General features: G+C 40.3%; 3 protein-coding genes across 6 annotated transcripts; 1 reads left to right on the forward strand and 2 right to left on the reverse strand.

Moving 5' to 3' along the window:
• Positions 1 to 491: 491 nt before the first annotated feature.
• On the reverse strand, positions 492 to 6,695 carry psmd10 (proteasome 26S subunit, non-ATPase 10). 4 transcript variants are annotated; one of them, XM_014412098.3, is made up of 7 exons: positions 6,520 to 6,695; positions 6,298 to 6,393; positions 5,247 to 5,345; positions 4,951 to 5,097; positions 2,922 to 2,972; positions 1,144 to 1,310; positions 492 to 917 (listed from the first exon to the last, which is right to left on the reverse strand). In XM_014412098.3, exons 3-7 carry the CDS (start codon positions 5,274 to 5,276, stop codon positions 764 to 766), a joined length of 549 nt encoding a protein of 182 aa, XP_014267584.1. In that variant the 5' UTR covers positions 5,277 to 5,345; positions 6,298 to 6,393; positions 6,520 to 6,695; the 3' UTR covers positions 492 to 763. The 4 variants fall into 4 exon arrangements, with proteins under 4 accessions (XP_014267584.1, XP_076747441.1, XP_014267582.1 ...); XM_076891326.1 differs by lacking the exon at positions 6,298 to 6,393; XM_014412096.4 differs by lacking the exons at positions 6,298 to 6,393; positions 6,520 to 6,695 and adding an exon at positions 5,454 to 5,719.
• Positions 5,901 to 14,372, forward strand: nxt2 (nuclear transport factor 2-like export factor 2). Its single transcript, XM_012924710.3, has 4 exons — positions 5,901 to 6,070; positions 6,155 to 6,241; positions 13,789 to 13,933; positions 14,073 to 14,372. Exons 1-4 carry the CDS (start codon positions 6,056 to 6,058, stop codon positions 14,255 to 14,257), a joined length of 432 nt encoding a protein of 143 aa, XP_012780164.1. The 5' UTR covers positions 5,901 to 6,055; the 3' UTR covers positions 14,258 to 14,372.
• acsl4a (acyl-CoA synthetase long chain family member 4a) lies at positions 14,369 to 24,203 on the reverse strand. Its single transcript, XM_004541146.5, has 15 exons — positions 24,075 to 24,203; positions 21,719 to 22,259; positions 21,450 to 21,627; positions 21,213 to 21,322; positions 20,687 to 20,825; positions 20,450 to 20,600; positions 20,119 to 20,242; positions 19,471 to 19,542; positions 19,230 to 19,369; positions 18,961 to 19,133; positions 18,603 to 18,677; positions 18,320 to 18,508; positions 18,048 to 18,162; positions 15,749 to 15,906; positions 14,369 to 15,647 (listed from the first exon to the last, which is right to left on the reverse strand). The coding sequence occupies exons 2-15, from the start codon at positions 22,073 to 22,075 to the stop codon at positions 15,490 to 15,492; spliced, it is 2,139 nt and encodes a 712-aa protein (XP_004541203.1). The 5' UTR covers positions 22,076 to 22,259; positions 24,075 to 24,203; the 3' UTR covers positions 14,369 to 15,489.
• Between the last annotated feature and the right edge of the window lie 688 nt (positions 24,204 to 24,891).

Here is a 24,891-nt window from a genome sequence, read left to right on the forward strand (position 1 = left end):
ATAGGGAAAACCTGGCCACTTCTGTTTTCCACTCACTGTTCCTTGTATTGGCAGTATTATAAATAACATATAACATATTGCATGAGTACTGCAGGATTTAAATAGCTGTTGTGCTGGGAAGTTGTCAGGTTGACATGCTACATTCAAAGGTACGCATTATTTAAGATTTAGCTTAAAAACAATGAAGCTGCACAACTTTTTATTTGTTATTCAGTTAATCTGAAATCTGAGAAGTCCAAAAACGGTTTGCTTAGGATTCTTAATGTCCAGGGTTTTGGGGTGTGGTCAGATAAAGCTCTGTTGCACTGTTGCCACACCTATATGTCACCATCACCAGGTGAGAGGTTAATACTGTTGCAGGTAGGCAACAATATTTTCAGTTAGTCTTTAAGGAACCTGGGTATAAGCTAATAATAAAAAGAACAAAAATGTAGGAAACATTCACAATATTTTGTGCAATAATAGCTTAAATTACTAAAGGCAGCAGTACGTCATTCATGAACATCACATTTATTAACAGGTTGAACTTCATGTTTTACATTACAATTCAAATTTAATAGAAAATAGCCTGTGGGGTTTGAAAACCTGTGCTCAGACAACAAATAAGATCTGTGCAGTCTCAAAGCACCATCTGAGTCCATCATCTCATCTTCCACACGGACCGCTTAAGGAGGACTGAGCGGGATGGGAAATCTTAGAATGTAACTTGGCGGTTGGTGGTGGGGATTTGAGCTGGAACAAGACGCGTCGGTCAGATAAAGCATCATCCCTCCACGATCTGACGGAGTATGTTCCCAAGACTGCCCTTTGCTATCTGGAGCGGGGTCTTCTCCTCCTTGTTCTCAATGTAAATGCTCGCTCCATGTTCCACCAGCAACTTGGCTGCTTCAACACGCTCCTCATCGCATGCAAGATGGCTGGGAGAAGAAAAAAATAAAAATCAATGCATAACTATAAATACAGAAATGCCTCCCCCCCCCAATGCTAATCACACTGTATAGCTAATGTAATGTGGATGATAACTTCTAGTACTGCTAGGATAAGTAAGAAAACATTTTATTTTTAGGTATAATTAGAGTTCATCTTTGTATTCATATTGCATGATGTTAAAAAAAATTGCATGTGACATATATGTAATCATACAGAGGCGTGTTGCCCTGTGAGTCCTGAATATTTGTTGATGCACTCTGTTTGAGAAGCAGCTGGATGAGCCGGTAGTTGCCCTTGGCAGATGCTCTGTGAAGAGGCGTAGAGTCCAGCTTGTCAGTAGCATTGGGGTCTGCTCCATTTTCCAACAGCAGCAGGGCAATCTGCAAAGAGGTAACCATGTTTCATTCACAAGCTGAAAACCACACTTTTACATCCAGTTATTTCTAGTTTCTATGAAATACCCATTTTCAGATCTCGTCATTTTGGTTACCACAGTCATGTGGAAGTTTCACGTTAGGAAGTGAGACTGAAAGTTAGGACAATCCTGACTGGGAAAAGAAACCTGTGGTTGAAATAAAATCCTGTAAATGTACAATGAAATCCATTCATGCCATGTCCAAGTCCTTGTGAGAGAAGACGATGAAAAAATTCAGTTTCATGATCTTTTATATGCACATTTGATTTAACAAAAAAAATGCATCTTGATTGTTGCAGTGTGTTGGACCCCGTTTCCCACCATCTCAAGTCTCCCATATATACATAGGTCTTTATTAAATCTTTGTAATATTAGCAATGATATAGGTACTGCAGCATACATGCTACAACAATGCCACGATTTTTGAGATAGCTATGTCCTTTTATTGTTATATTATTATCAGTTATATTGAATAAAACATTCTTGTCATCTTAAAAATAAAGCTGCAGATAGTGATTTTTTTTTTGGTTTTTTTTGTTTTTAAATAAAGCTGACAAATCATCTTTTCTTATATCCAAGGGATCCTTCTCAGAGAGCAAGACGGGATGTATTGATGTATTAGTGATGATGGTTCAGAACAAATAAGAAATGTTCAGTAAAACCTTCTAATACTCCAGATAAAAACAAATACGGAAATAAAACTTCATTACATGTCCAGAGGAAAGGTTAGAGTCTAACTGAAAACTGTACATAAGCAGTGAACACAGCGGGAACACATTACAAGCACGTGTTGACGGTATCTTTGTAATACCTCTATGTGCCACAAGGGGGAGACAAATATTCAGCACAACAAGTTTATTGTTAAAGAAAAGCTGTTTTGTTTTGCACATTTGAGAAGTATAAGCAACCTATAATTATATTTTACTTATTCCTACAGGGTTTCCTTAAAAGTACTAAAGCTCATATCTACAAGTTTCATTCTAAAGAGAAAACTTTATGCTGATCTAAGAAAAGACGAAAAGGCACAATCGAATCCTGGTACCCTGGATGAGAACATGTTTCAAAAATTTAATAACCTGTTGCGTGTACAGGGCGTGACTTATAGGTGACAGAGAGTGGTTACTCATAAGCCAAGCCCTGTGTGTATAGGGCGCAGCGATAATAAAGGGGTGGTAACACAGGGGTAATAAGAAAAAAAAAAAGATAACAAGAAACAGCAAGACGGTTGTGGGTGTAGGTGATGGGATTGCTGTTTATCTTGATGTGAGGAAAGTAAAAGCAGCAGACAAAGGTACATTAGTCATACTATACGGGAAGAAAGAAAAAAAATGTAATGAAAATTATCTTAATAAGAAGAGGAGGGCTTTTAGACATTCCAGCAAAGGCAAGCCACAGAATAAAGGTGTGCTGTAGGGTCCAACACCTGCCTCCCCCATGGATGCCCCAGTCTCAAGCTGGCCTCCTGCCATGCTTACTCTATTGAAGTGCATTTATCCCCCTTTCCTGTGTTCTGTTGCACTTTCTATATTTGTGTGTGAAGCACCAGTAGAGCTTGTGTAGAGAACAAGAAACCCACCGGTGTAACCCACCATTCAGCACCCCACCTGTAGCATATTACAGGGCCCACCTGCAGGAAGCGAGGGCAAAATTTGAAAAAATAAATAAATAAATAACAGCAACAGATAAACAATTAATTTGAATTAATATGCAATCATTCCTAATGATTATTACTATATTGAGAGCCAGTGTTATTGTACTAATGTCGGGTAAACTGGGCCCTGAAAAGTCCTACTTTGCATAATTATCTTTTTTCAAAATGCTTAGGACGCATTAGCTCAGATCACATGGCCATAGCTGACTGAAGTCTTGGTGTGTTTCACTTCAGCTTTCAGGGGCTTACCCACTGTGTCTAAGTGTAGAACAAAAACTGATGACATCGCAAACTATGGAAATACCAGCGGGCACCAGTTCTACCCCTTTATGCCTACAGTATAAATCTGAAAATACCCTATCAGGCTTTTAAGGTTGTGGGTAAAAAAGCTTAAGAGTCATCTGCAGCACCAGGAGTGGCAACAGCAACCACAGCCAGGTTTAGTGTCACCCACAGTATTCACAGTGTAATTACTGATGGCACTGTAGAAGTCAAAAAAAATACATACCTCACTGATGCATTTGTTCCAAGGGCACATGATGCACTAATGTATTTGGAGCAATGATGTAAACATTTGAATAAACAGCACATCTTGGAAAAAAGTAAAAAGAACAAAACAAAATATACCAATATATACCCACAAGAAGTGTACTGTTTAATTGTAGTTTTTCCAAGGCTGAGGAGGTAATTTGTATTAAAAATAAATAAAAATAAATAACTAAATGCAGAGTCTTTAATATATTAACACGTGTGTACATGCGTGAGACATGCTTCATCAGTCTCAAAGTTTTTCTCGCTTTGGTCAATGAGGATTTCTCCAAATCATGCGCTGGTCATACTTATTGTTAGCCTGGTATAACTTATAGCTTTATTTAGAACTGTGCAAAACACGTTTGTTGTGTGTTCACAGAGTAGACATCATCAAGACATGACAATAGTAAAAGTGGCCAGTGGGTGTCACTGTGGAAATTGTTTTGAAACCTCAGTACAATCCTGGCACAGCTGCTTCAAATGTTTCACTACTTCACACAGCTGTGCTTTGCCCATCACTAGAAGACACTCACAGCTGTACTTCTCCCCTGAGCTACACCACTGACAACAATTTTAACCAAAAGTTTCACATTTAAATTCATCACTCCATCAGATGTGTTGCCACCGATTTCAGTCCAGTTCTTGTGTAATTTGTCATACTTGAGCCTTTTGTCCCTATTTTCCTTCCTTAAGAATGGCTTCTTGATAGCCAACCTTCAGCTGAGACCATTTCTGAGGCTTCAGTGAACAGCAGATGGGTCAACAGAAGTGCGAGATGCATCTTCTCAGGTTCTATGTCAGGTCTTTCCTTGATTTTTCCTATTTTTTGAGAAAATGACTTAAATATATTGTTGCATTTGTTGTAGATTGCCTGCCACTTCTTTTGTCGTCCACTTGTCCACTTTCATTTAAAGGACATACTGCACACCGTGGTGAGGTTTGCCATGTTTTTGGCGTACAAGACATTTTATGCCTCTTAATCTTTTTTTTTTTTTTTATCTCTGGCATTATTGTAGATTTAACTAAAGAAATGGGAATGAATTGTGTTTTCATGACAAGCTGCTAGTAACAAAGTGCCTAAAGATACTATTTAAAATTAGTTCTTTGCTAATTCGTCTGTTATGTGCAGCCAACACTGGCTCATTCCTTGAGTTAGGTGTCTTTTTTTGTTTGTTTGAATGATTCATAGGTTAGTGTTATGTGGCTTATATGGAAAAAATACTTCTCTGAAATTTGTGAGGTATAAGAACTGGACCGAAGATAAGTGGAAAAAGCAGACAAATGTCCAAACTCTTTTGCACAACACTATATAATTAATTATGTGCAGAAACAAAGCACCACTGAACTAAACGGGGAGATAACACAACTGTATTAACTGACTGCAGAAGTATGGAGGACTAATACTGCAACCTGTGGATGTTACCTCATATCGGTCTTTGGAGGCGGCGTAGTGCAGAGGGGTGCATCCATTTTGATTAACTGAGTTGAGCTGAGCTCCTTTGGATATCAGAGATCTCACGATGTCTTCTCTGCCTGCAGATGCTGCAATGTGCAAAGGGGTCCACGAAGCCTGAGAGCGAAAAACAAAACACAGACATCAGTGGCATCATTCTGAAACAATGTGTTCATCAGTATATCTCTTGTATTAATGGTCACATGGCACCTTATAGGGAAAAGTCTACAGAAGGAAAGAATTAATGTACCCACAAATAAACTTACATCATCTTGCAGGTTCACTTCAACTCCCATGTCAAGAAGAAACTCCACAATATCGGTGTGTCCAGCAGAACAAGCCCAGTGCAGCGCGGTTCTCCGGTCCTGAAATCACAGAAAGTTGTGTTGCTTTAAAAAGAAAATTATTATTCCGATTTACTGTAGGGAAAAACGAATTCCCGCAGGCTGTACTGGTGGGTCATGTGTTCTTACCTGGTCTGTTTTGCAGGCAAGCGTTTTATCTGACAGGATGCACTGTTTTAATTTCTCAAACTGCCCCGTGTAAGCAAAGTTACACACCTCCACATTGGACACAGACCCCTCCATTCTTAAAATATAGCTAAATGTCCAAATAAATATATTAAAGCTTACTGAGGATACTCTTTAGTTATTTCGTTTAATAAACCACAGAAGCAATGACTCAGGAAATTATGAGTTCTCTTTCCGCGCTGGTCGACCTTTTCTTTTCAAACTAAAACTCCATCACCAAAATGGTACTGACTTTGCCACGCCACTTCCGCGTTATTATCCACACAGTCAACATTTACTACCACTATTGTTTCCTTAAAATGTAAAAAACACGACATGAAAGTGGAACTCGGAAGAGAGAAGCTTAAATGAGTCTGAAAGATTGTACTGACATCTTATTTTGGTAGGCAGAGTTGGTGCCCCGAGGAAGTAATACCCAGTGTGATAGATATGTGTTGGTTGCTAAAGGAATAACAAGAGAAGAAAAGAAGTTTGAATTGTGACGTTTTCTCGGTCTTTTTGTAATATTTTTGTTTTGAGTTGTTTCCAATAATTTATCTGTTCATATGGCAACCACCCTGGTAAGCTTTTCCATGCCGTTTCCAAAAAAAACACACGTTAAATCACCGTGTCCAGCTTTGAGTAATACGTAGTTATCTCTTCAGGATTTCAGGACTCATGCCGACCAGTCATGCAGATATTCAGAAGAATTTGTCAACATTTATTACGACTGTATGGATAAGAAGAGGCGGGTGAGTTTTGTTTCTGTAATTTAACTTAAATTAATTTGTAAGACCAAACTACATACGGTGGCCCGAAAGTGCCGTTGTTCCAGATCTACTGGCGTTTAGATCAACTGGCGTTGGTCGAACAGATGTGTGGCAGTCTTGTGTTTCAGGAGCTCCTACCGACAAACCAGCAAAAAAACGGCAAATGTGTCACCTGTGACACTTGTGAGGTTATCTCAAACACACTCCGTCAGTCTTGATGCTGTTGAACAACAAAATGTTTAAAAATGTGGCGAGTTTACCTGGTGATATCCTCATGCGCGACCGCGAAAACAGCAAACAATTAACACCACGCCGATGTTGTTCACGGGACAGCAAGAGTAAACGATCGGGAGACTCTTGTCGTCGTTATCGTTCCCCTCGCACGGTTTATTTCTCCGGTTTCAGCGTTTTTGCTTCACAACTAAAGCGAGCAGTTTGCTTTGTGCACTAACATGGAGTCGAGTCAACCAGCGCCACCTCTGGCCAAGTGCCACAGCCTACAGCCAGATCAACCTGTGACACACATCTGCACCACGTTTGAATTCGTGTCATGCACAACACATTTGTACCTTTCAATTGTGTCTGTTTGTGCGTCATGCAAATAAACCATTGAAATGAATGAAATGATATCATGTATTTATTATCAGCCTACATTTGTACAAAATGCCAAATGACATACACATAATCATAAGAATCACCATCCTGATATCAATACTTTTGCCCATAAGAAAAATGCCGTGAACAAATATATGACACACTAATATTTCACCAGTGTTGTAACATCACATGTCGTTAGCATAGTCTGCCTGTGTCTTCCCTCTGCAAACGAACATTTCAGAGTTGGTTGTGATATACAGTCTGCATAAGTGTGGTTAATCTAATAAACATTTGTAAGGAGATGGCAGTTACTGTGAATGTACAGCAGTTACACAGTGATTAGTAATAAACAGTCAGACAATGACTCTGACAATCTCATTCAATCTTGCAGATTGAATGCACCTTCTGTGGAAAGTGGTACCACACGGTGTGTGTGGACTTCCCCTGTGCAGAAGGCGACTACAAATGTTGTGGGTGCTAAAACAGAAAAAATTTATCCCTGTTGTCTTTGCTTACTGATTGTTTTCAGTGTTGACAATCCACATTGCTGGCATTGCATCTTTCAACATGTTTGTGGGTAGATTTGGATGTACCAGGGGTAAGTGCAGCCACTCAGCCTCTACTCAATGTGATCATAGCAGCAGGTGCAGATGTGTCACAAGTTAATCTAGTAGTAGGCTATGGTAGTAGTGGACTGACTAGTGATGGGCAGATGAAGCTTCATGAAGCACTGAAGCTTTTCATCCAATTGGTTCATCCCAGCGCAAAGCTTCTTGAAGCTTCATTTGCTCTAGTAGGACACCTACTGGACGTAAAAATATTAGTTGGCATGAATTTGAAGAGTGTGGCCTTTTGCACACAGCCTGTAAATGTCAACAACAAAAGTGTATAAAACAGTGTGTAAAACATCTATATTGTAGTGATGGCAGTATACTGTGTATATTTATACTGGCAGTATGGAAAATGATTATTTGGAAATGCTTAAAATGGAAATGATCATTTACTGTGAGGTGAGGTGTGGTTGGGGTGTGGACAGTAGTTGTGCTTTTGTAACGTTGAGGTATGGACAGCTACAGACTGAGGCCTCAGTCCTGCCTGTTCACATTTTATTCTGTAAAAACTAAATTTTCACTGCTTTTATGACCTTTTTAGTAGGGGTGCAACGATATTCGTATCGATATTGAACCGTTCGATACAGTGCTTTCGGTTCGGTACGCATATGTATCGAACAATACAATTTTTTTTTCAATTTTTTTTTTTTTCAATTTTTTTTTTTTTTTTTTTTTTTTTGTGTCCCGTTTGGATCTATAGCCATCAGAATTGTTGTCTTGAGGCCAAGAAAGATGCCAAGAGGATTTATTTTAAGTGGATCATCATATTGGTCCATTTGATTGACCTTTATTATAATTATGAATTTATTTTATTTTCAGTTGCAAACGGGACAGACATGACTGTGGGATAGGACAGGGGGAAAGAATGAAAGAAAGAGGAGGAGAGAAAGAAAGAAAACCAAAGGGGAGAAAAAAAAAGAACAATACAAAATTTGTAATTTATTTTATCAACTTTCCTTCTGACGATGCTGTCTGTGTTGAGCGCTCAGTGAATCTGCATTTGACTACTCCGCCTAGGCTCGAGAGTGCAGCCTAGGCGGAGTAGTCGAACGCAGATTCACTGAGCACTCAACACAGACAGCATGGTCAGAAGGAAGAGCGCAGGGCAAGCTAGCGAGACAGAAGTGGACCTCCCCACCCTCATTCAGATCTGGCGTTTGGAATTATTTTGGTTTTCATGTGACGTATGACCCTGAAGGTAAGCGAGTCATGGACTAAAGTAAAACAGTATGTTGGATGTGCCATGCAATGCTCAATTACATGGGTGGGAGCTAGTGTGTTAGCGCAGTTAGCTCGTTAACGTGTTGGCCGTCTAGCCCCTCTGTATAGGGTAGCTCGTTAACGGAGATTTGCCGTGTTGTGGCGTTAAGGTTATTTCAACGAGATTAACCTGAAAGCACTAGTGGGAACACAACGAATATGACTGCACATTTACACCGACATCATCCTAGTGCAAAGACAAAAAGAACAAGCATGCATGCTACAAACTTTAGCCGAGTCATTTAGACAGCTGTTAGCACAGGATTCTCCTTATGGAGACCTGATATGTTTAATATGCTGCTGAGAATATAGCCCAGAAGAAGCGGATAGTATAGCTTTTATTTTGGAAAGAGACATTTCTCTGTAATAAACTCTCTTTTCCAAAGATGAGTGATTCCTCAATCAGATACAGGGCTCGCAATATCGCTAGCCCGACGTCCCGGGGCTATCTCTCCCCTGCCTGTCGGGCTATTGTAGGAAGGAAAAATATATGTCAATGCTTTTGCATTCTTTCAGAAATGTAGCTGGGTAATTATGTCATTGGGTGAGCCACTGTCAATATGTGACATATTGAAATCGTGTTTGAATTTGCGCTTGTTTTTTTGCTTTCACTTTGCAATTGCGCGAACTGTGTATAGAGAGCGACAGCACTGATCTGTGAGTGATGATAATTTGTGCACCAATTCCTCTGACATCGTCTTATTAATTGTTAGCTTACTATGCAAACATGACAAGTGAAATCTCCCGCAGCTTAAACATGTGAGAGGTTGATCGCGCAGAGAATCGCTGAGCTTATGTGAGTGCGGCAGGATATATATTTCACTACGATGACCTGGATGATTGAGAACCTTCACAGACAGATATATATTTTAGTTCTGCTGAGCCAAATAAGACAGGTCAGGGTGAAGAAGTGACAGCCAAAGAAAAGCTTACCACAAAACGGAGAAGTTATGACAAATCAGACTATAAGGCAAAAAGAAAGTGCAGCTTTATGGTTTCATGGACAAAAGAATTTCTGTGGCTGCAATATGACGAGCTAAAAAACAACACGCACAAGGGTTAGGGTTAAATTTAAAAACTGTACTTTTGTGTTAAAATATATATTTATAATTTTAATAAATGACTAAATTAAAAAGGCATGAACATTTTTTTTTGTATCGAAAAAATATCGAACCGTGACACCAAAGTATCGAACCGAACCGAACCGTGAATTTTGTGTATCGTTGCACCCCTACTTTTTAGTGGGGAGAACATAGCTAGGATTTAATGATTTAACAAATCTTTTAAATCCTTTGTCCTCCACAATGCTAAATGGCTGGGAGTCCTCAATCACCATGCTAACCAGGTCTTCATCTATTTGAGATTGTCTTTATTGTCTTTCCTCAGGAGAACAAAGCACAAATATAAATATCACACACGTAACTTATTACAGTTGTATAATATTGTTATATCATTTAGTAACATTACTGCATGCTATATTATCATTGCATTTGATGGCTCACCTGGTCTTGCCCCACAATCGGTGTTCCCCTTATTCTCATGCAAAGCTCTGTAGTACCTAAGCGTGGATGAGGTGTTGTTGTTATATCCCAGCTCCCTGGCACATAGCAAACACTTCACCTTGTACAAAAGTCAAGACAGCTTAACATAAATTGTATTGCACCATCAGTATTATGAAAATACATCTTCTGTAGAAATTTACCTTGTTGGGAGGAATAAGATCAAAATGTTCCCACACAGGGGAGGACATCCTCCTCTTCTTAGCTGGCGCTATTCTCTCCTGACTTTCTCTCCTCACTCTTATAAACCTCCAAACGGTCTCCAAACTCTCACTAACAGCAACTCTCCATCAAACACCCACATTTTGAATGAAGTCTGAGGGGTTTGTATCTCTGTCATAGCTCGCGGCAAAGTTCGAACCATTTCCTGAACCAGTCACGTGGTACAGCCGGGCAGCGAGGCTTCGGACGTCTCCTCCCATAAATGAAGCAAGCCTCGTTACGCGCATCGCGGAAACGCCCCCTCAATTACTCGACACAAGCTTCGAAGCCTCGATACAGAATGTCACATCACTAGGACTGACCTCCATTTGAAACTGCTCCAGCTGCTGTGTGATAGTGGATCTGCTACAAATTGAAGATCATATGGAAGTTTTGGAAATTAACCCTTGTATTAAGTTGAAGAACACACAATTGACATTGATTTTGTTGCGGGTCATTTAGATCCGTACTGTGTAAATCCACTCAGAATTATCCAAAAACTGCAATAAAACAATAGCAACTTTATTTCCCATTAGATAAACATGTAGAACACAGACATACAACTGTTAGACTTTACATAACTATTTTAGGAACAATTTGGCTTTTGAACTTGCCCAACTTTCTCAGTTTTTCAATGCTCAACATTTTCGATTTTGTCCACATGATGGACAGAATGTAACTGTGTGCTTTCTGCAGATGTACTTCTTGCATTTCTCACAAAAAGTGCTTGTTTTCAAACAGGAACCTTCCTAACTAAGATTTAAAACAAAAGATTTCTACGTCTCCTCCAGTCTCACAAACAGATGACAAACCAAGCGACACACCTGAGTCACTGACTTTCTTAAATCCACTCACTCTCACTGGCTGTTTATTACTAATCACTGTGTAACTGCTGTGAATTCACAGTAACTGCCATCTCCTTACAAATCTTCATTAGATTAACCACACTTATACAGATTGTATATAACTACCAACTCCCCAGCCATGTTGATGGATTGCCTATATTGGCTGGAAATATTAATTTCCAGGGAAAAGACACAGGCAGACTCTGCTTACAGGATGTGATGTGACAACACTAATTAAATATTGATTTGTCATATTTGTCCAAGGTGTATTTCATTGTTATGGAAAAAGAGAATATCAAAATCATGATGACCAATTGGAGTGGTGATTTCTATGACTTTGTGTATATAATTTGGAATTTTGTACAAATGTAGGCCAATAAGGAATATATGATATCATTTCATTCATTTCAAAGGTTTATTTGCATGACCCACAAACAGACACAATTGAAAGGTACAAATGTGTTGTGCATGACACGAATTCAAACGTGCTGCAGATGTGTGTCACAGGTTGATCTGGCTGTAGGCTGGGGCACTTGGCCAGAGGTGGCGCTGGTTGACTCGACTCCATGTTAGTGCACAAAGTAAACTGCTCGCTGTAGTTGTGAAGCAAAAACGCTGAAACCGGAGAAATAAACCGTGCGAGGGGAACGATAACGACGACAAGAGTCTCCCGATCGTTTACTCTTGCTGTCCCGTGAACAACATCGGCGTGGTGTTAATTGCTTGCTGTTTTCGCGATCGCGTCGCGCATGAGGATATCACCAGGTAAACTCGCCACATTTTTAAACATTTTGTTGTTCAACAGCATCAAGACTGACGGAGTGTGTTTGAGACAACCTCACAAGTGTCACAGGTGACACATTTGGCGTTTTTTTTTGCTGGTTTGTCGGTAGGAGCTCCTGAAACGCAAGTCTGCCACACATCTGTTCGACCAACGCCAGTAGATCTAAACGCCAGTAGATCTGGAACACCGGTCATTCCATTAGGCACACATTTCTAGTTGCGCCTCTCTTTTTCCTTCAGTCCCGTCTTAAATCTTCATGGCAAAGATTCAACAAAGTGATTTTGGTGCTTGTGGACTTGACAGCGTCACAGATTTGTCAGCTGCATATCCATGATGTAACTCCTGTTCCACTTTGAAAGGCCAAGTTGGATTGTGATCTAATGACCGGAGGCCATTTTACTACAGTGAATTCATTGTCATGTTCAAGAAACCAGTCTGAGACGGCCTGAGCTTTGCAATGTGATGGAAGAGCTTGTAGTAGTCATCAGAAGATGACTACACTGTGGTCACAAGGGGATGCGTATGGTCAGCAACGTCAGCTAAGATGTGACATTTAAACAGCTGGTACAAAGGAGCCATGTACTAAGAAAATGTCCCAAAAAATCTTAAACTCCAATATAAATGTTAAAGACCAAACGAAAATGACGTATTTCATTGAAAATGTTATTCCAAAAACACAAACCACATTAGCTATAAATTGCTAATGTTGTGCAGTCGTATGAAAAGTGTTAAGGCCAATGTGTGACCCACTCCTTCAATACAGAGTTTAAGTTAAAGTAATGAGTAATATCACAAACTAACCACCTCCAGTTACCAATTTTAATTTCTGTTTCAGATAAATGTATAAATGTATATAAATGTTTAAGTGTACATACTTGTGAGTAATTACAAACTGAATTTCTGTTATTACTGCAGCCTACCTGCAGTACCTTTTGTGGCCTGCCGGGGGTGGGGCAGCCCACACTTTAAGAATCACTGACCTACGCCATCACACCTCCACCATCCTTAACTGTTGATACAAGGATAGATCTGTGCTATCACTTTGTTTACACCAAATTCAGACCCTGCCAAATGTTGCAGCAGAAAGCAAAAATCATCAGATCAGGCAACATTTTCTAGTCTTCTGTATTTTGTCAACTTTAGTTAGCACATGTGAATTGTAGTCTCCGCTTCCTGTTCTTAGCTGACAGGAGTGACAGCCTGTGGTCTTCTGCTGCTGTAGCCAATCTGCTTCAAGGTTTGAATGCATTCACAGATGCTCTTCTGGGTGTTTCATCTTTTACGTTTTTCATCTTTTGGCCATTATAAGTCCTGATATATTGGTCAGTACATCGGTTGGGCTCCAGCTTGAATAAGTACCTAATAATGTGGCCAATGAGTGTAGGTTATAGCATGTTGAAACTTAGCTTTAAAATCTTCTAAGTAAGAGATATTGTGAAGACTTCCTTATTTGGGCCTGTGATGTAAATTTATTAAAGTGGATTCAACTATGAGCTCCCCACTAACCCACAGCTCCTCTGCAGTGAAAGCAGTCTTGTTCTTAAAGTGATAGTTTTCATTTTAAAGATCACAACCTTTCAGTTTCACTAGAGCTAATGAGCATGGTGCTCTGCTACAGGCTGATGGCACTGTTGCTGTTAATGTTCACCATTGTCTGGCTCCCATGTGCTAGAACTTAATCCGGCTCTACCTGGACAAGGCTACCTTGGTGTGGAACGGAAATGCGGTGTCAGGACAGGAAGCCCTGGGCGAGTTTTTTGAGTCACTGCCATCCAGCGAGTTCCAGGTTCAAACACTGGATTGCCAGCCTGTGCACGGTCAGTGGGTCAATCCCAAACTCACATTTGAACTATTAAATTGATCCCCATTAATCATATTGTCTCATTAAAATGTGAATGTAAACCTTTATTCTTCTGTTGCTGCTTTAGAAAATAACTAACTTCTCCTCACTCACAGAGCAAGCAACCCAAGGCCAGACAACACTGCTTGTGGTGACCGGTGGCATAGTCAAGTTTGAAGGGAACAAACAGCGTTTTTTCAACCAGAACTTTCTCCTAACAGCTCAGGCTTCACCCAACAACGATCAGCCCGTGTGGAAGATCGCTAGCGACTGTTTCCGCTTTCAAGACTGGAATAGCTGAGGCTCTGCTTTCCCCTGAAGTGTACAAAGGCTTCAGCAGTGATCACCTTAATAATAATCAATATTGCATTTGTATATTCAGTTTTGTAATAAAATAAAGTGTCATACAACACTGAGTACGAAAAGGTGTTTATTCTTGAAATGTCGAACATGGCATGTGACTGCAATGATGGGAGTAATAAATACACGTAGGTTCACCAAACAACTAAAGTGACTGCCATCGTCTGTGTACTTAAAACTTTTAACAATGCAAATCCACCAACATGATAGTATTTGGAAAAATACATAGAAAACACATTAAAACTGAGTTCAGAGGATCCTTTATACCAAATCGTACAATAACCTATTAACTGAGGTAAAGTACGCACAGTATTACAGTATGCCAGTTGTGACAATAAAGGCTAAGCAGTTTAGTAGTTAATTGTGTTTTTTTTAATAAGGTGCCTACAAACATTTGTCAAAATGTTTCTATACCCCACATTTGACAACTTCATATATTAAAACATTTGTCCGTCTTCCTGAGTCATTTAGGCCAACACATTTTGGTCTTCCTTTCTTAACAAACCATTAAAATAACATTAAAGCATAAATAAAACAGGTAAGAAACAAAATCAAAGCTAAATACACAGACACGGACAAACGACTGTAAATGCTCTTGATCGTGTCGATGTGTCTGCGGTGGGGAGTATTTTTCCTTTCAAGTAAACACGGCATTCAGCCTTTTTTGTAACTTTTCTTTTTTACTGTCTAGCTACCACCTCTGCTCGACTACATGAGAACTGCAGACTGAAGGCACCTTAACATCAGTACTCCAACTTTACAAAACAGCATGACATGCCTCTGTGATCATGGTCGCATTTTTTTCCTTTATTTTTTGAAACATTTTCAATGAAAGCAGCAGCAAGACTTAAGCAACATGTGGACCGAAGGTGCCGTTTCTAACAGCTACAAATAAGAGTCCCAGCAATTTCCAATGGATGGCAGTTGAGAGCTGCAATAGCCTTTCACCCTTCTAATAACAAAAACTGACACTTTGGTGCATCTCTTACAAACAACTTCTCACACATTCACGCACACGGATAAACGGCTACAACTATTTATAGCTTACGCTTTTCTCTGTGAAGCTGTGGAACACAAATAAACTACAGCTTTGTAACCAGAGGAATATTTGCACATCAAAATCGTGGTTATGGTGAAAGCAGTAACTCCTGGGTGGTGTGGGCCTGCTGGAAGTTACTTCCTCCCATACATTCTCTCTATGTGATGGAGATAGTGGTTCTTCAGCTCTTTCCTCTTCAACTTGAATGCATCTGTGACTAGGCCCGTTTCAGGCGTCCACGGCTCTGGACTCAGATGCACCTTCACTGGAATCTCAAATCTCTGGAGTTTAACTACAAGGAAGGAAAGTGATGTTCAGGCACGTTTGGACAAAGTATGGATGAAAGCAAAACTTGCAAAGCTTCTGTTATCGCAATGCTGTGAAAAGACTTACTGTTAGTGGCGACCTCCTTGATCGCCTTCAGGACCTCGCTTTCCATTTCAGGATTAGTGCAGATCTCCTCCCATGTCCCCTCTATGCTCCTCTGTTTGGCCAGTTCTGTGAGCTTTTTCTGATTGGGAACCACGAAGCTGATCACATAGTTCTGATCACTGCAAGGGCACACAATTTAAAACAAACAAAAAAAAGTTTAGAAACTGTTCAACATTACGTCGCATGCCCACCACTGAACAACTACAGACAAAATAATTAATTCAAGTTGCAGCCGTAATCACTTCAGTCTAATTAAGTGCCATATTTAATTGTTCCGATATCAGCTGAAGTCGAAGTGAGCGCTACATTTGTTGATTCAGTCGTCATTAAGACACTTAAACGTCACTTGGAGTTCTCATGTCAGCCGGAGTGCAGGTGACACATCTGAAGTGGGAAGAATTTCATGACGGTTTGGGTGTTCACACTGAAAGCTGTCAGTTCAAGTGCGTAGGCGCAAAAGCCTGTCAGGTAATTATGTATGAACAGTAACAATTTGATTTTATTGGAGCTTGGAGAAGAACTGAGACTGGAAATGATTTAAAGTGTAAACATGAAGGTATAATAAGCACAGGGAAAAAAAAAAAAAAAAAAAAAAAAAAAAAAGGCAAAGAATGACTGCAGGAGCGGTGCTGAGTGATGTGGAATGATAAAAGGAGAAAAGAATTCAAGGAGTGGAGCTGTGAGACACAAGCAAGTGCTGGCAACGTTGAGAAATACTGCTACTGCTGGGATATCCTGAGTAACCATCTCTGTGTAATATTATGCAATATACCATGTTTAAACTGTTCTGACAACACGTCAGTACTGCTGTAGCTAAACCGGGTGCCCCTTTTCAGAAGCGGAACTAAACCTGCCTGCATAATTAGAACAGTACACACATGTTTAACAGACTGGACTAAATTTAGGTTGAAAAATGTTTTCCTGCACATTATGTTTATATTAAGAGCCCAGAAATAAACACTTGCTTAACACTGTATTTGGTCAGAAAAAACAAAATAATAATTTAAAAAAACAAAAAAGAAACAAACACAAAACACCTACCCAATGAATTAAACCTTAGCTTGCTTAATTCGATATGCTAAAATACATTACATGGACAAAAGTGCTGGATGACCTACAAGAGCTGCTCAGCCATGCAAACCCACACCGTGAAGCTCCCCGTGCACAGCGTTTATGCTGATGTTTGAAACTCTGCAGTTATTGAATCAGCAGATCGTTGATGACTTTATAAAACCCTGCTCTGCAACTTTACATGCTCCGAGTTGCTGTGGTTCCAATAATACATTTACAGTCAACTGTAGAATATCTAGTAGGGAAAAAATGTCCCACACTAACTTTGTCCTATTACAGCACCACACTCACATTCAGTGAACTCTTTACAATGACCCACTCTTTCACGGATGTTTGCAAAGGCAGATCGCATGGCTAGGTGCTTGGTTGTATATGCATTTGGCTAAGAACAGAAAACAATGATTGCAAGGTGTGGCCCAATTCTTTTGTCCATATACTGCATTATGTACTGCATTTATTAAACTGATGATAAAGTGTCATTCACATTTTCAAATGGAGATCATCATCTCAAATCCCAAGTGTGAGATAAGTGAAAGACATTTCTATAGATACGCAATCATGTATAGTACAAATAGAAACAGCCTGTAGCTGATGAATATACCATACGTACAAGTAAACATTTCATGGAAATGTCATCTGGGTTGTTTACTAGTACCTTTATCTTTTATTTCATTTCCTGGTTCATTTGCATCAACTGATAAGAAACCCTGAATAACATTTTCTGTAATTCTAACTTTATGCAAGTATCTCGTGAAATAATATTTGTTTGTACCCGTCATATGCAAATCTGTGTTTAGTCAGTGTTTATTAGCACAAAACTTCAGCTGGCCTATCATGCATATGAAACTGATATGAATCTATGACTGATCGCTATAATGTAATTTTTCTCCAAAGTCAAACGTGAAGAATGAAAAAATATTTCAAGAAGCACTCGTGTTCTTAAGTTTAGAGTAAAAACACAGACGCCTGCAGCAGTTGAATATGATGTTTGAACTGTAAACAGCTCGTGGAAAGGTCACCATCTGCAAATTCATTCAGCTGTTTCCCCATATCGTTTATAATCTGCCATTATACTCGTTGATCCAGATGTAAATCATATATTAGGATATGGAAAAACTTTGCCTCTAAATTGCATCTCCTACCATTTTAACTTTCCCTGAATAAATAAATAAAAAAGTAGGTCACTCACCTGTTTGCATAAGCACAGATGTTGTCTATAAGAGGGCAGTTTTTCAGAGCAGATTCCACTTTACCGAGAGACACGTACTCTCCAGCCTGCAGTTTCACCAAATCTTTCTTGCGGTCTTAATGAGAAAAAGTAAATGATAAATGGACTGATTTTTATATAGCACTTAAAAAAAAAACAAAAAAAACCTCTACTTAAGCACTCAAAGGGCTTTATACAATACGTATCATTCACAGTAGCATCCCATCCCCACCCAGAAAAAGAAATATACACACCAACAATTTGTAGACAGCCATCTGGGTAAACCTCTCCTACATCTCCGGTGCAGAACCATCTCTGACCATTTTCATCCACAAAGAAGTCCTGATTGTTGCCTTCACTCCTGTAGTAGCCCATGGTTACATTGGGGCCACCGATCAAGATCTCCCCTCTTGGATTTGGCTTGTCTTTACTGGTGTAGCCACCTGAGTGAAAATAAAAAACACATGATTACGCTGCAATGGAGATCTTTCCATTCTGCAAAAGCGTGTCCCGGCATGTTTTCCCCCCCAAACATACCTTCAGCCCAGTCCCTGAGTCTAATCTCACAGCAAATCAGAGGAGCTCCAACACGACCAGTGCTGATGTCTTCAACTGTAAAATGAAAAACATTTCTTAAGAACAGTCATTTAAACATTATTTTCAATTTAGGCCCATCTGCTTCTATCCTGAGGTATTTGTTTATCCTGTGTGACTATTGGCCAGGCTCACTACAATAATGACTGCTTCCAGTCAGCAAATCACTAGGGAACTGAGGCACTTTAGTTAATCCAACTTAAAATAAAACTGTAAGTCAGGATTTGTTTCTTTTAAATTAAATAATGCCTAAATTTGAACTCATCTGTCATTATTTTGGGCACTCAAAATGTTATCTTACCCTCTGTGATAGTGCCTGCTCCACAGGTCTCAGTGAGGCCGTAGCCCTGGCCCACTGGACAGCAAAAACACACATTCATAAATCTCTGAGTGGCCGGGGACAGGGGGGCTCCTCCAGACAGCATCATCCTCACTCGCCCACCCAGCAGTTTCTTTACTTTCCGGAACAACAAGCTGCAAAGAGAGATCACGCAGTGTTTTGATTTTAAGTTAAACAAGCCAATCATGTTTTAGTGCAAGGGTCACAGGAACGCATAGGATGCTTCTTACGCATTGCAGAGTGGTGCGTCATAGCCCCTCCTGATCTGCTCCAGTTTATAATTGTAGCCCAGTGTAAACAGCATCTTCTGAACAAAACCCATTTCCTGCACTTTGCTCATCACGTTCTTGTTGATGCGATCCATGATTTCCTTTTTGGACCAAACATATAGGAGTTATTTAGACACCAGTTGACAAACAAAATAAAATAAAGAAAGACACAAACAGGATAAATAAAAAACAAGGTTCTTACTGGCACAGCTGCCATCAGTGTGGGCCTGAGCACAGAGCAATCTCCTTTACTTCCCTTCTTTATCCTGGTAGACTAAGGAGAAGGAAAAAAATAAAAATTGAAATATTGTCCAACTTTTGTAATGTAACTCCTCCTCAATCTGCCCTGCTTCCCACTGATGTGACTAATGTGGCCACAGACTACAGAATCTAATCGACAAAGGCAAGATCAAGTCACACTTTTGTGGACAAACTCATGCCTCAAGTTTTAATAAAACCAGACATTATTAAAGTGTTTCTCATCATTTCCAACCGACTTGTTGCGCAGTTAGCAAAGCTTCCAGTGGGCTAAGTTAGGCATCTCCTTTAAGTAAGATTAAAAAAATAAATATAAAAAGCTGCTTTTTTGGAGAGCTACTGTTCGCCATGATAAACACGATTCACATCTGGTTTTGTGAACTCTCGTTTCCTCAAATCTTTACAATGTAGATAAAGTGTGGACCGATGCCACGGCACGCAATCGTCACAATGGCCACTTAAACTGTGAAAAACAACAGCTTGAAATAAACCAGACTTTTCATCTAAATATTAACAGAAACACCACTAAGAGTCAATTAAAATATAGACTACAGTGACAGAAACAATGCAACCTGGCGTCGGTGCTGCTTACCTGGTCTGACAGTGTCTGTGGGGACGAATAGCCAATCCGACAACCATATGTGACACAGGAGATTTCAGCTGTCATTTCCAGAACATGAGCCAGGGGCAGATAGGCTATGTAGGTATCATTAGGCCTGCCACAGTAGAATCATTGAAAGTCTTGGTTAGGACCAACGATTAGTAGACATTTTCAGTTCCTCTTTCCAATGTTTACACTGAGGATCTTTGACTGCACTTCCTTAGTTCCAATTTGAACTTAAACTTTCTTTTTTTCTTAGATTTCTTCACATCTCCAAGTAGCCTTACTAAAATACAACAAATCAGCCATTGCTGCAACTCACCCGAGCCCAGGGATGCGTTCACACTGGCCTGTCATTCCTGCAATTAGGTTACTGTGGACAATGACAACTCCTTTGGGTCTGCCTGTGGAACCGCTGGTGTACATCACAACGGCCAGATCGGATGGCCGGGGCTCAACAATTGCCCTAGCCACTGTAGAACAAAGGAAAGCGTTACCGTCTTGTACTGTGCCTGAAATAGGACAAAAAGCACAACCAGAGTGAGTCAGAAATACACACCATTCTCCGGCTGCCTGCCCATCTCTCGTACGGACTGCATGCTGCGGATGGAAAGCCCTGCTGGGTAGCCTTCTGTGTTCATTTTCTTGTCATCCACATAAATCACATGCTTCAGGTTGGGGATCTGTGGCAGTACAGTCTATGCAGAAAAAGCAAAGAGTAAAAATGTTACAGGAGGATGCCCAAGTACAAGATTTCCTTCTATAAATAACATTTTTTAAAAAGTGATAGTCCTTTGGGATTTTCTTTGTAACAGAAAGCCAGTAAATGCATCTTTAAAAAAAAAATGCTTTAACAAATCAATTCTGTGTTCCTTATTTCATCCATGAAGCTGTGGACAAAAACATTATTCTGGGCTTTCCAAACTTTAATGTTAACAATTTGCTACATCTTAAATTATAATCATGTGATGATAATTGAGGCTGTTAGATGGTAAACAAAGACGTCTCATGAGAATAATCATATCACTGCTTCTCTTGTTCTTAGGAGTGGTGGTTGGACCATGTGCTGTAAAGGATTAACTCACTTTCAGCTTAGTCTCAAGGAGCTCCACGTTGGTGACCAAATGTGAAACACCCGTCTCATTCAGTCCAAAAGCAATCGCCTCCTCCCCCAGTGTGGCGTAGAACGTCACCACTGCAATAATAATATTGTTTAAAAAAGGATCTCAGTGAGTGAGATAATTAAATTATGAAACACTTAACACAGCATTCACGCTATCTGACCCCAAAACCTTGGATTGAACGCGCTGAGATATACTTACGTGGGAAATTGTGTCTGAAGCATGCCTGAGCAGTGATCATCCACTCTGCCCTGGTTTCACAGAAGACTGCAATAGTGCTTTTGGGTTGCTGCCCCAAAGCCGCCAATCCACTGCCAAACTCACTGACTATGGAGTCGAGTTCATTGTAGGATAACCATTTGTACTCCCCCAGGATCAGCTAAAAGGAGAAAGGGTCACATAAATAACACCGAACATCTCTGATCACTTACGCATTTGTCAACAGAGCAGTAAACTCTAAGCAACCTTACCTTTTTAAAAACTTTGCCGTTGGGCTGAGTCTCGTTCTCTTCGCTCAGAATCTCTCGGGTTCCTAGACAATCAGCTTCACCGAAGCGCTGCACAGCATGCTTGAACAGCTTATCGAGTGTGTCCTTGCCTGGGAAGTCTTCCCTGGCCAGGGAATCAAATTGGTCCACGGAGCGGTATGGTCCCTCGGCACATCCTGATTTGGAACGGGCTTTTATCCTCTTGGACAGAGCTTTTCCTTGGCCAGCTCCGGTGAGGTAGTACCAAGGCAGGAATGAGACTATTGAGTACAGCCATATGATAAGGTGGATTGGAAAAAGGAGGATAGATTGGAGGACAGAGTCTGACTGAAGACCCATGCTTTTTTCTGGAAGGGAGCTGAGCAGTAGGTTATCAGAAAACTTTCAAGCTTGGTGGCCCCAAAGATGTTTGAGGTGCGTCAAGAGAATTGTGTTGGACGGGAAGAGGGGAAAAAAAAGCTCTTAAACTCTTAAGAGTCCCACAGTTGTAGCATGTAAATATTTGGTCCACAAAATGCTTAAGCTAAAGTTGAGACAGAAAAGAAAAACAAAAAACACAATACAGTCAATTGATACAGTTCATTCATCAGCTGCCTGTGAGATCACTTAAATAACTCAGGTTAAAAGTCAAAAGCAAGAAAGTTGATTTTCACCCAAATATCTATCGCATGCCAAGAGATGTCACAAAAGGGAAGATGGCTGGTTAACTAAGTTTGTCTGGTGGTTGACTTCTTGCTTAAAGGAACTCTGACAAAACACTAGATTGGAAATAAAAAGTGAACTATTAACCATCAGTATCTGAGGCTTATCTAAACCGTTCCACCACTGTGCTACCTCTTCTTACAGACAGGAAGACTGCACTACACACGGCAATTATCCACAGCCTCACCACCTCCTCGCTGCGTACCAAACCGCCTCTGTATGTCTGAACGTTTTCAGTGCTCAGCTCCTTATAATGTCCTCTGCTGCACTCAAACACCTGCCTGCTTTTAAACAACAGGTCAACTGAAAGGTCATGGAGGGATGAAGTAGTGCGGAGATGTGGTCACTCTGACCAGACTGGCTACTGTCCAATGAGGATTGTGCTGCAGACAACCAATGACAATACTCTTTAGGCTCACCCCACTTGGTGGTCAGGGAAGGGTCACTATAGAGCAAGCTCAGCCTGCTGATATCCTCAGAGTGCAGAGACGGTAAAGTAGTTAAAACAAATTGTGTCTCATAATTGCAAAATGTAGTCAATATCCACATGTTTGCTCTGTGGCTAAACGTCACGTGCTGAACCCGTTTAGCACGTGACAAAGTAATTGTAGCCTACGGCAGTCAGCTATTAAGTGGAAAGTGTCTTCATGGCACAAGACAGACACCGGTTACCTGCAAATAAGAGAACACTGTGTACTTAGCTACATTAAGACATTTATGGAAAGAGAAGGTCAAACCACGTAACTGGCTTTCCCAATCCTGAAAGCTCACACTCTTCATCGTGAATCATTTCCGTGAATCATATCCTCAGTGTACGTCACATCTGTCCATACATCTTAAAGAATGACAGTACACCCACAGATGAATCAAAGCGGCGGAGAAAGAAATATTTATATGTCAGGATCTTTTTCTGGGCTCTTACTGTGAAAATAAAAATACCCTGAAAACATTCCTGTGTGATGACAGGACGTGGGGATGGTGATGGAAAAGCCATGGACCACTAGCTTAAAACAGTTTTTCCTCTCTCTCTCGGGTGGAATTGAATAAAAGCAAATTCAAATCATTTTACACGGGAATACGGGAGTGAGTGGTTCGATGCAAATCTCCTCACACGTCTATATCTAGTTGTGAGTGATAAACACGTTATCTAACGGTAAAAAGCCAAACACTGCATATCCGTTTAGGGCAGGTATTGCTAACAAAAGCGACAGTTTAATACCGGGAAATGCTAAAGTTGTAGCTGGGGTTTGCAGTTTCCACTTGTAACACGTTACGCTAAAACACCATGAAAAACAATACGAGCTGTAATTAAAATTAAAGCGCCTTTCTTGCTCCCTTTACATAATTGGTGTGCTTCAAAATAAGGCGAGCTGGGAAGCAAATCTGACCTCCTTATCTAGCACTGAAACGACAATGGGTCAGGAGCGGCATGGCAGACGAAATGATGACAAAAAGCCGCCGCACATTGCTGGCACGGCGCGTCTCACTGGCAAGTTGATTAACGTTAGCTGCTGTCGCTTAAACCTGCTCAATATTAGCAGTACATATTAACTAACGGATAAAGGCTCTAATGAGATTACAGCGGTCAGCTAGAGAGTGATACCATGCTGTATTGGCAGGCTGACAGCGTTCTTACCTTCAGCTGAAGAAAGCCCGGTCAGCCGTGTGCCGCTCTTTCACAAATGACCGAAAGTTACCTTTTGTTGGGACCTAGAAACCCGGAACCACTACGTCATCTGATTCCATATTTCTCGACCAATGAGCAGCCAAAGCGGATTTGCGCTCTCTTATGCTACGTCCGCTTAAAAAGAAAAAGAAAAAAAGAAAAAGGTAACAGGAAATCAGTAATGCGTATGTTCTCTGGCTCTGTTACAGCACCTGTATTTTTCTTTCATCATGTAATGGTTATGTGTGTATTTTACCGAAGTTTACATCCAAACAAAAGCAAAATAATAATAATAATAATAATAATAAAAAAGTTACCGTACTTGCACTCTTATCTAATATATTTTGCAGATAGATCTGATAATTGAGATCAGATCATTTGTTTACATATTATGCAGCTTACACAAATCTAGCTGAGATCTGATAATTTATGTTTATATATGATGGAGCTTACATAACCCCGTATAGTATTAGATTGAAACCTGGTTTTTACATTTATGATCCTGCTTTGATGTGTGCCTGATTTGGTATTTTTATTAAAGACACTGAAAATTCTTTCAAGTACAAGCACCATTCCCACTCATTAAAACAACAAATGGTTGCGCACGCTCGGAGTGCACCAGTGAAGACAATGCATTCATCATCACAGAGCATGCCGTGAGGAACACCTTCAGGAGGGTGAACACCAGGAAGGCAGCAGGACCAGATGCAATCCCTGGCCGGGTCCTGAGAGCCTGCGCTGACCAGCTAGCACCGGTGTTCACGGAGATCTTCAACCTTTCCCTGGC

The sequence above is a fragment of the Maylandia zebra genome, linkage group LG2 (assembly GCF_041146795.1).
Source record: "Maylandia zebra isolate NMK-2024a linkage group LG2, Mzebra_GT3a, whole genome shotgun sequence".
Taxonomy (NCBI): domain Eukaryota; kingdom Metazoa; phylum Chordata; class Actinopteri; order Cichliformes; family Cichlidae; genus Maylandia; species Maylandia zebra.

Coding starts and splice junctions, on each gene's coding strand:
- psmd10 (XM_014412096.4), bottom strand. CDS start 5,567: ATGGAGGGGTCTGTGTCCAATGTGGAGGTGTGTAACTTTGCTTACACG. Junction 5,346..5,453: donor TTGCCTGCAAAACAGACCAG/GTAAGAACACAT, acceptor CTGTGATTTCAG/GACCGGAGAACCGCGCTGCA. Junction 5,098..5,246: donor AAGTGAACCTGCAAGATGAT/GTAAGTTTATTT, acceptor TTTCGCTCTCAG/GCTTCGTGGACCCCTTTGCA.
- nxt2 (XM_012924710.3), top strand. Junction 6,242..13,788: donor GTATGGATAAGAAGAGGCGG/GTGAGTTTTGTT, acceptor CCCATGTGCTAG/AACTTAATCCGGCTCTACCT. Junction 13,934..14,072: donor GGATTGCCAGCCTGTGCACG/GTCAGTGGGTCA, acceptor CCTCACTCACAG/AGCAAGCAACCCAAGGCCAG.
- acsl4a (XM_004541146.5), bottom strand. CDS start 22,075: ATGGGTCTTCAGTCAGACTCTGTCCTCCAATCTATCCTCCTTTTTCCA. Junction 20,601..20,686: donor GGGCAGGCAGCCGGAGAATG/GTGTGTATTTCT, acceptor TTTGTTCTACAG/TGGCTAGGGCAATTGTTGAG. Junction 18,678..18,960: donor AGCAGGCACTATCACAGAGG/GTAAGATAACAT, acceptor TTCATTTTACAG/TTGAAGACATCAGCACTGGT.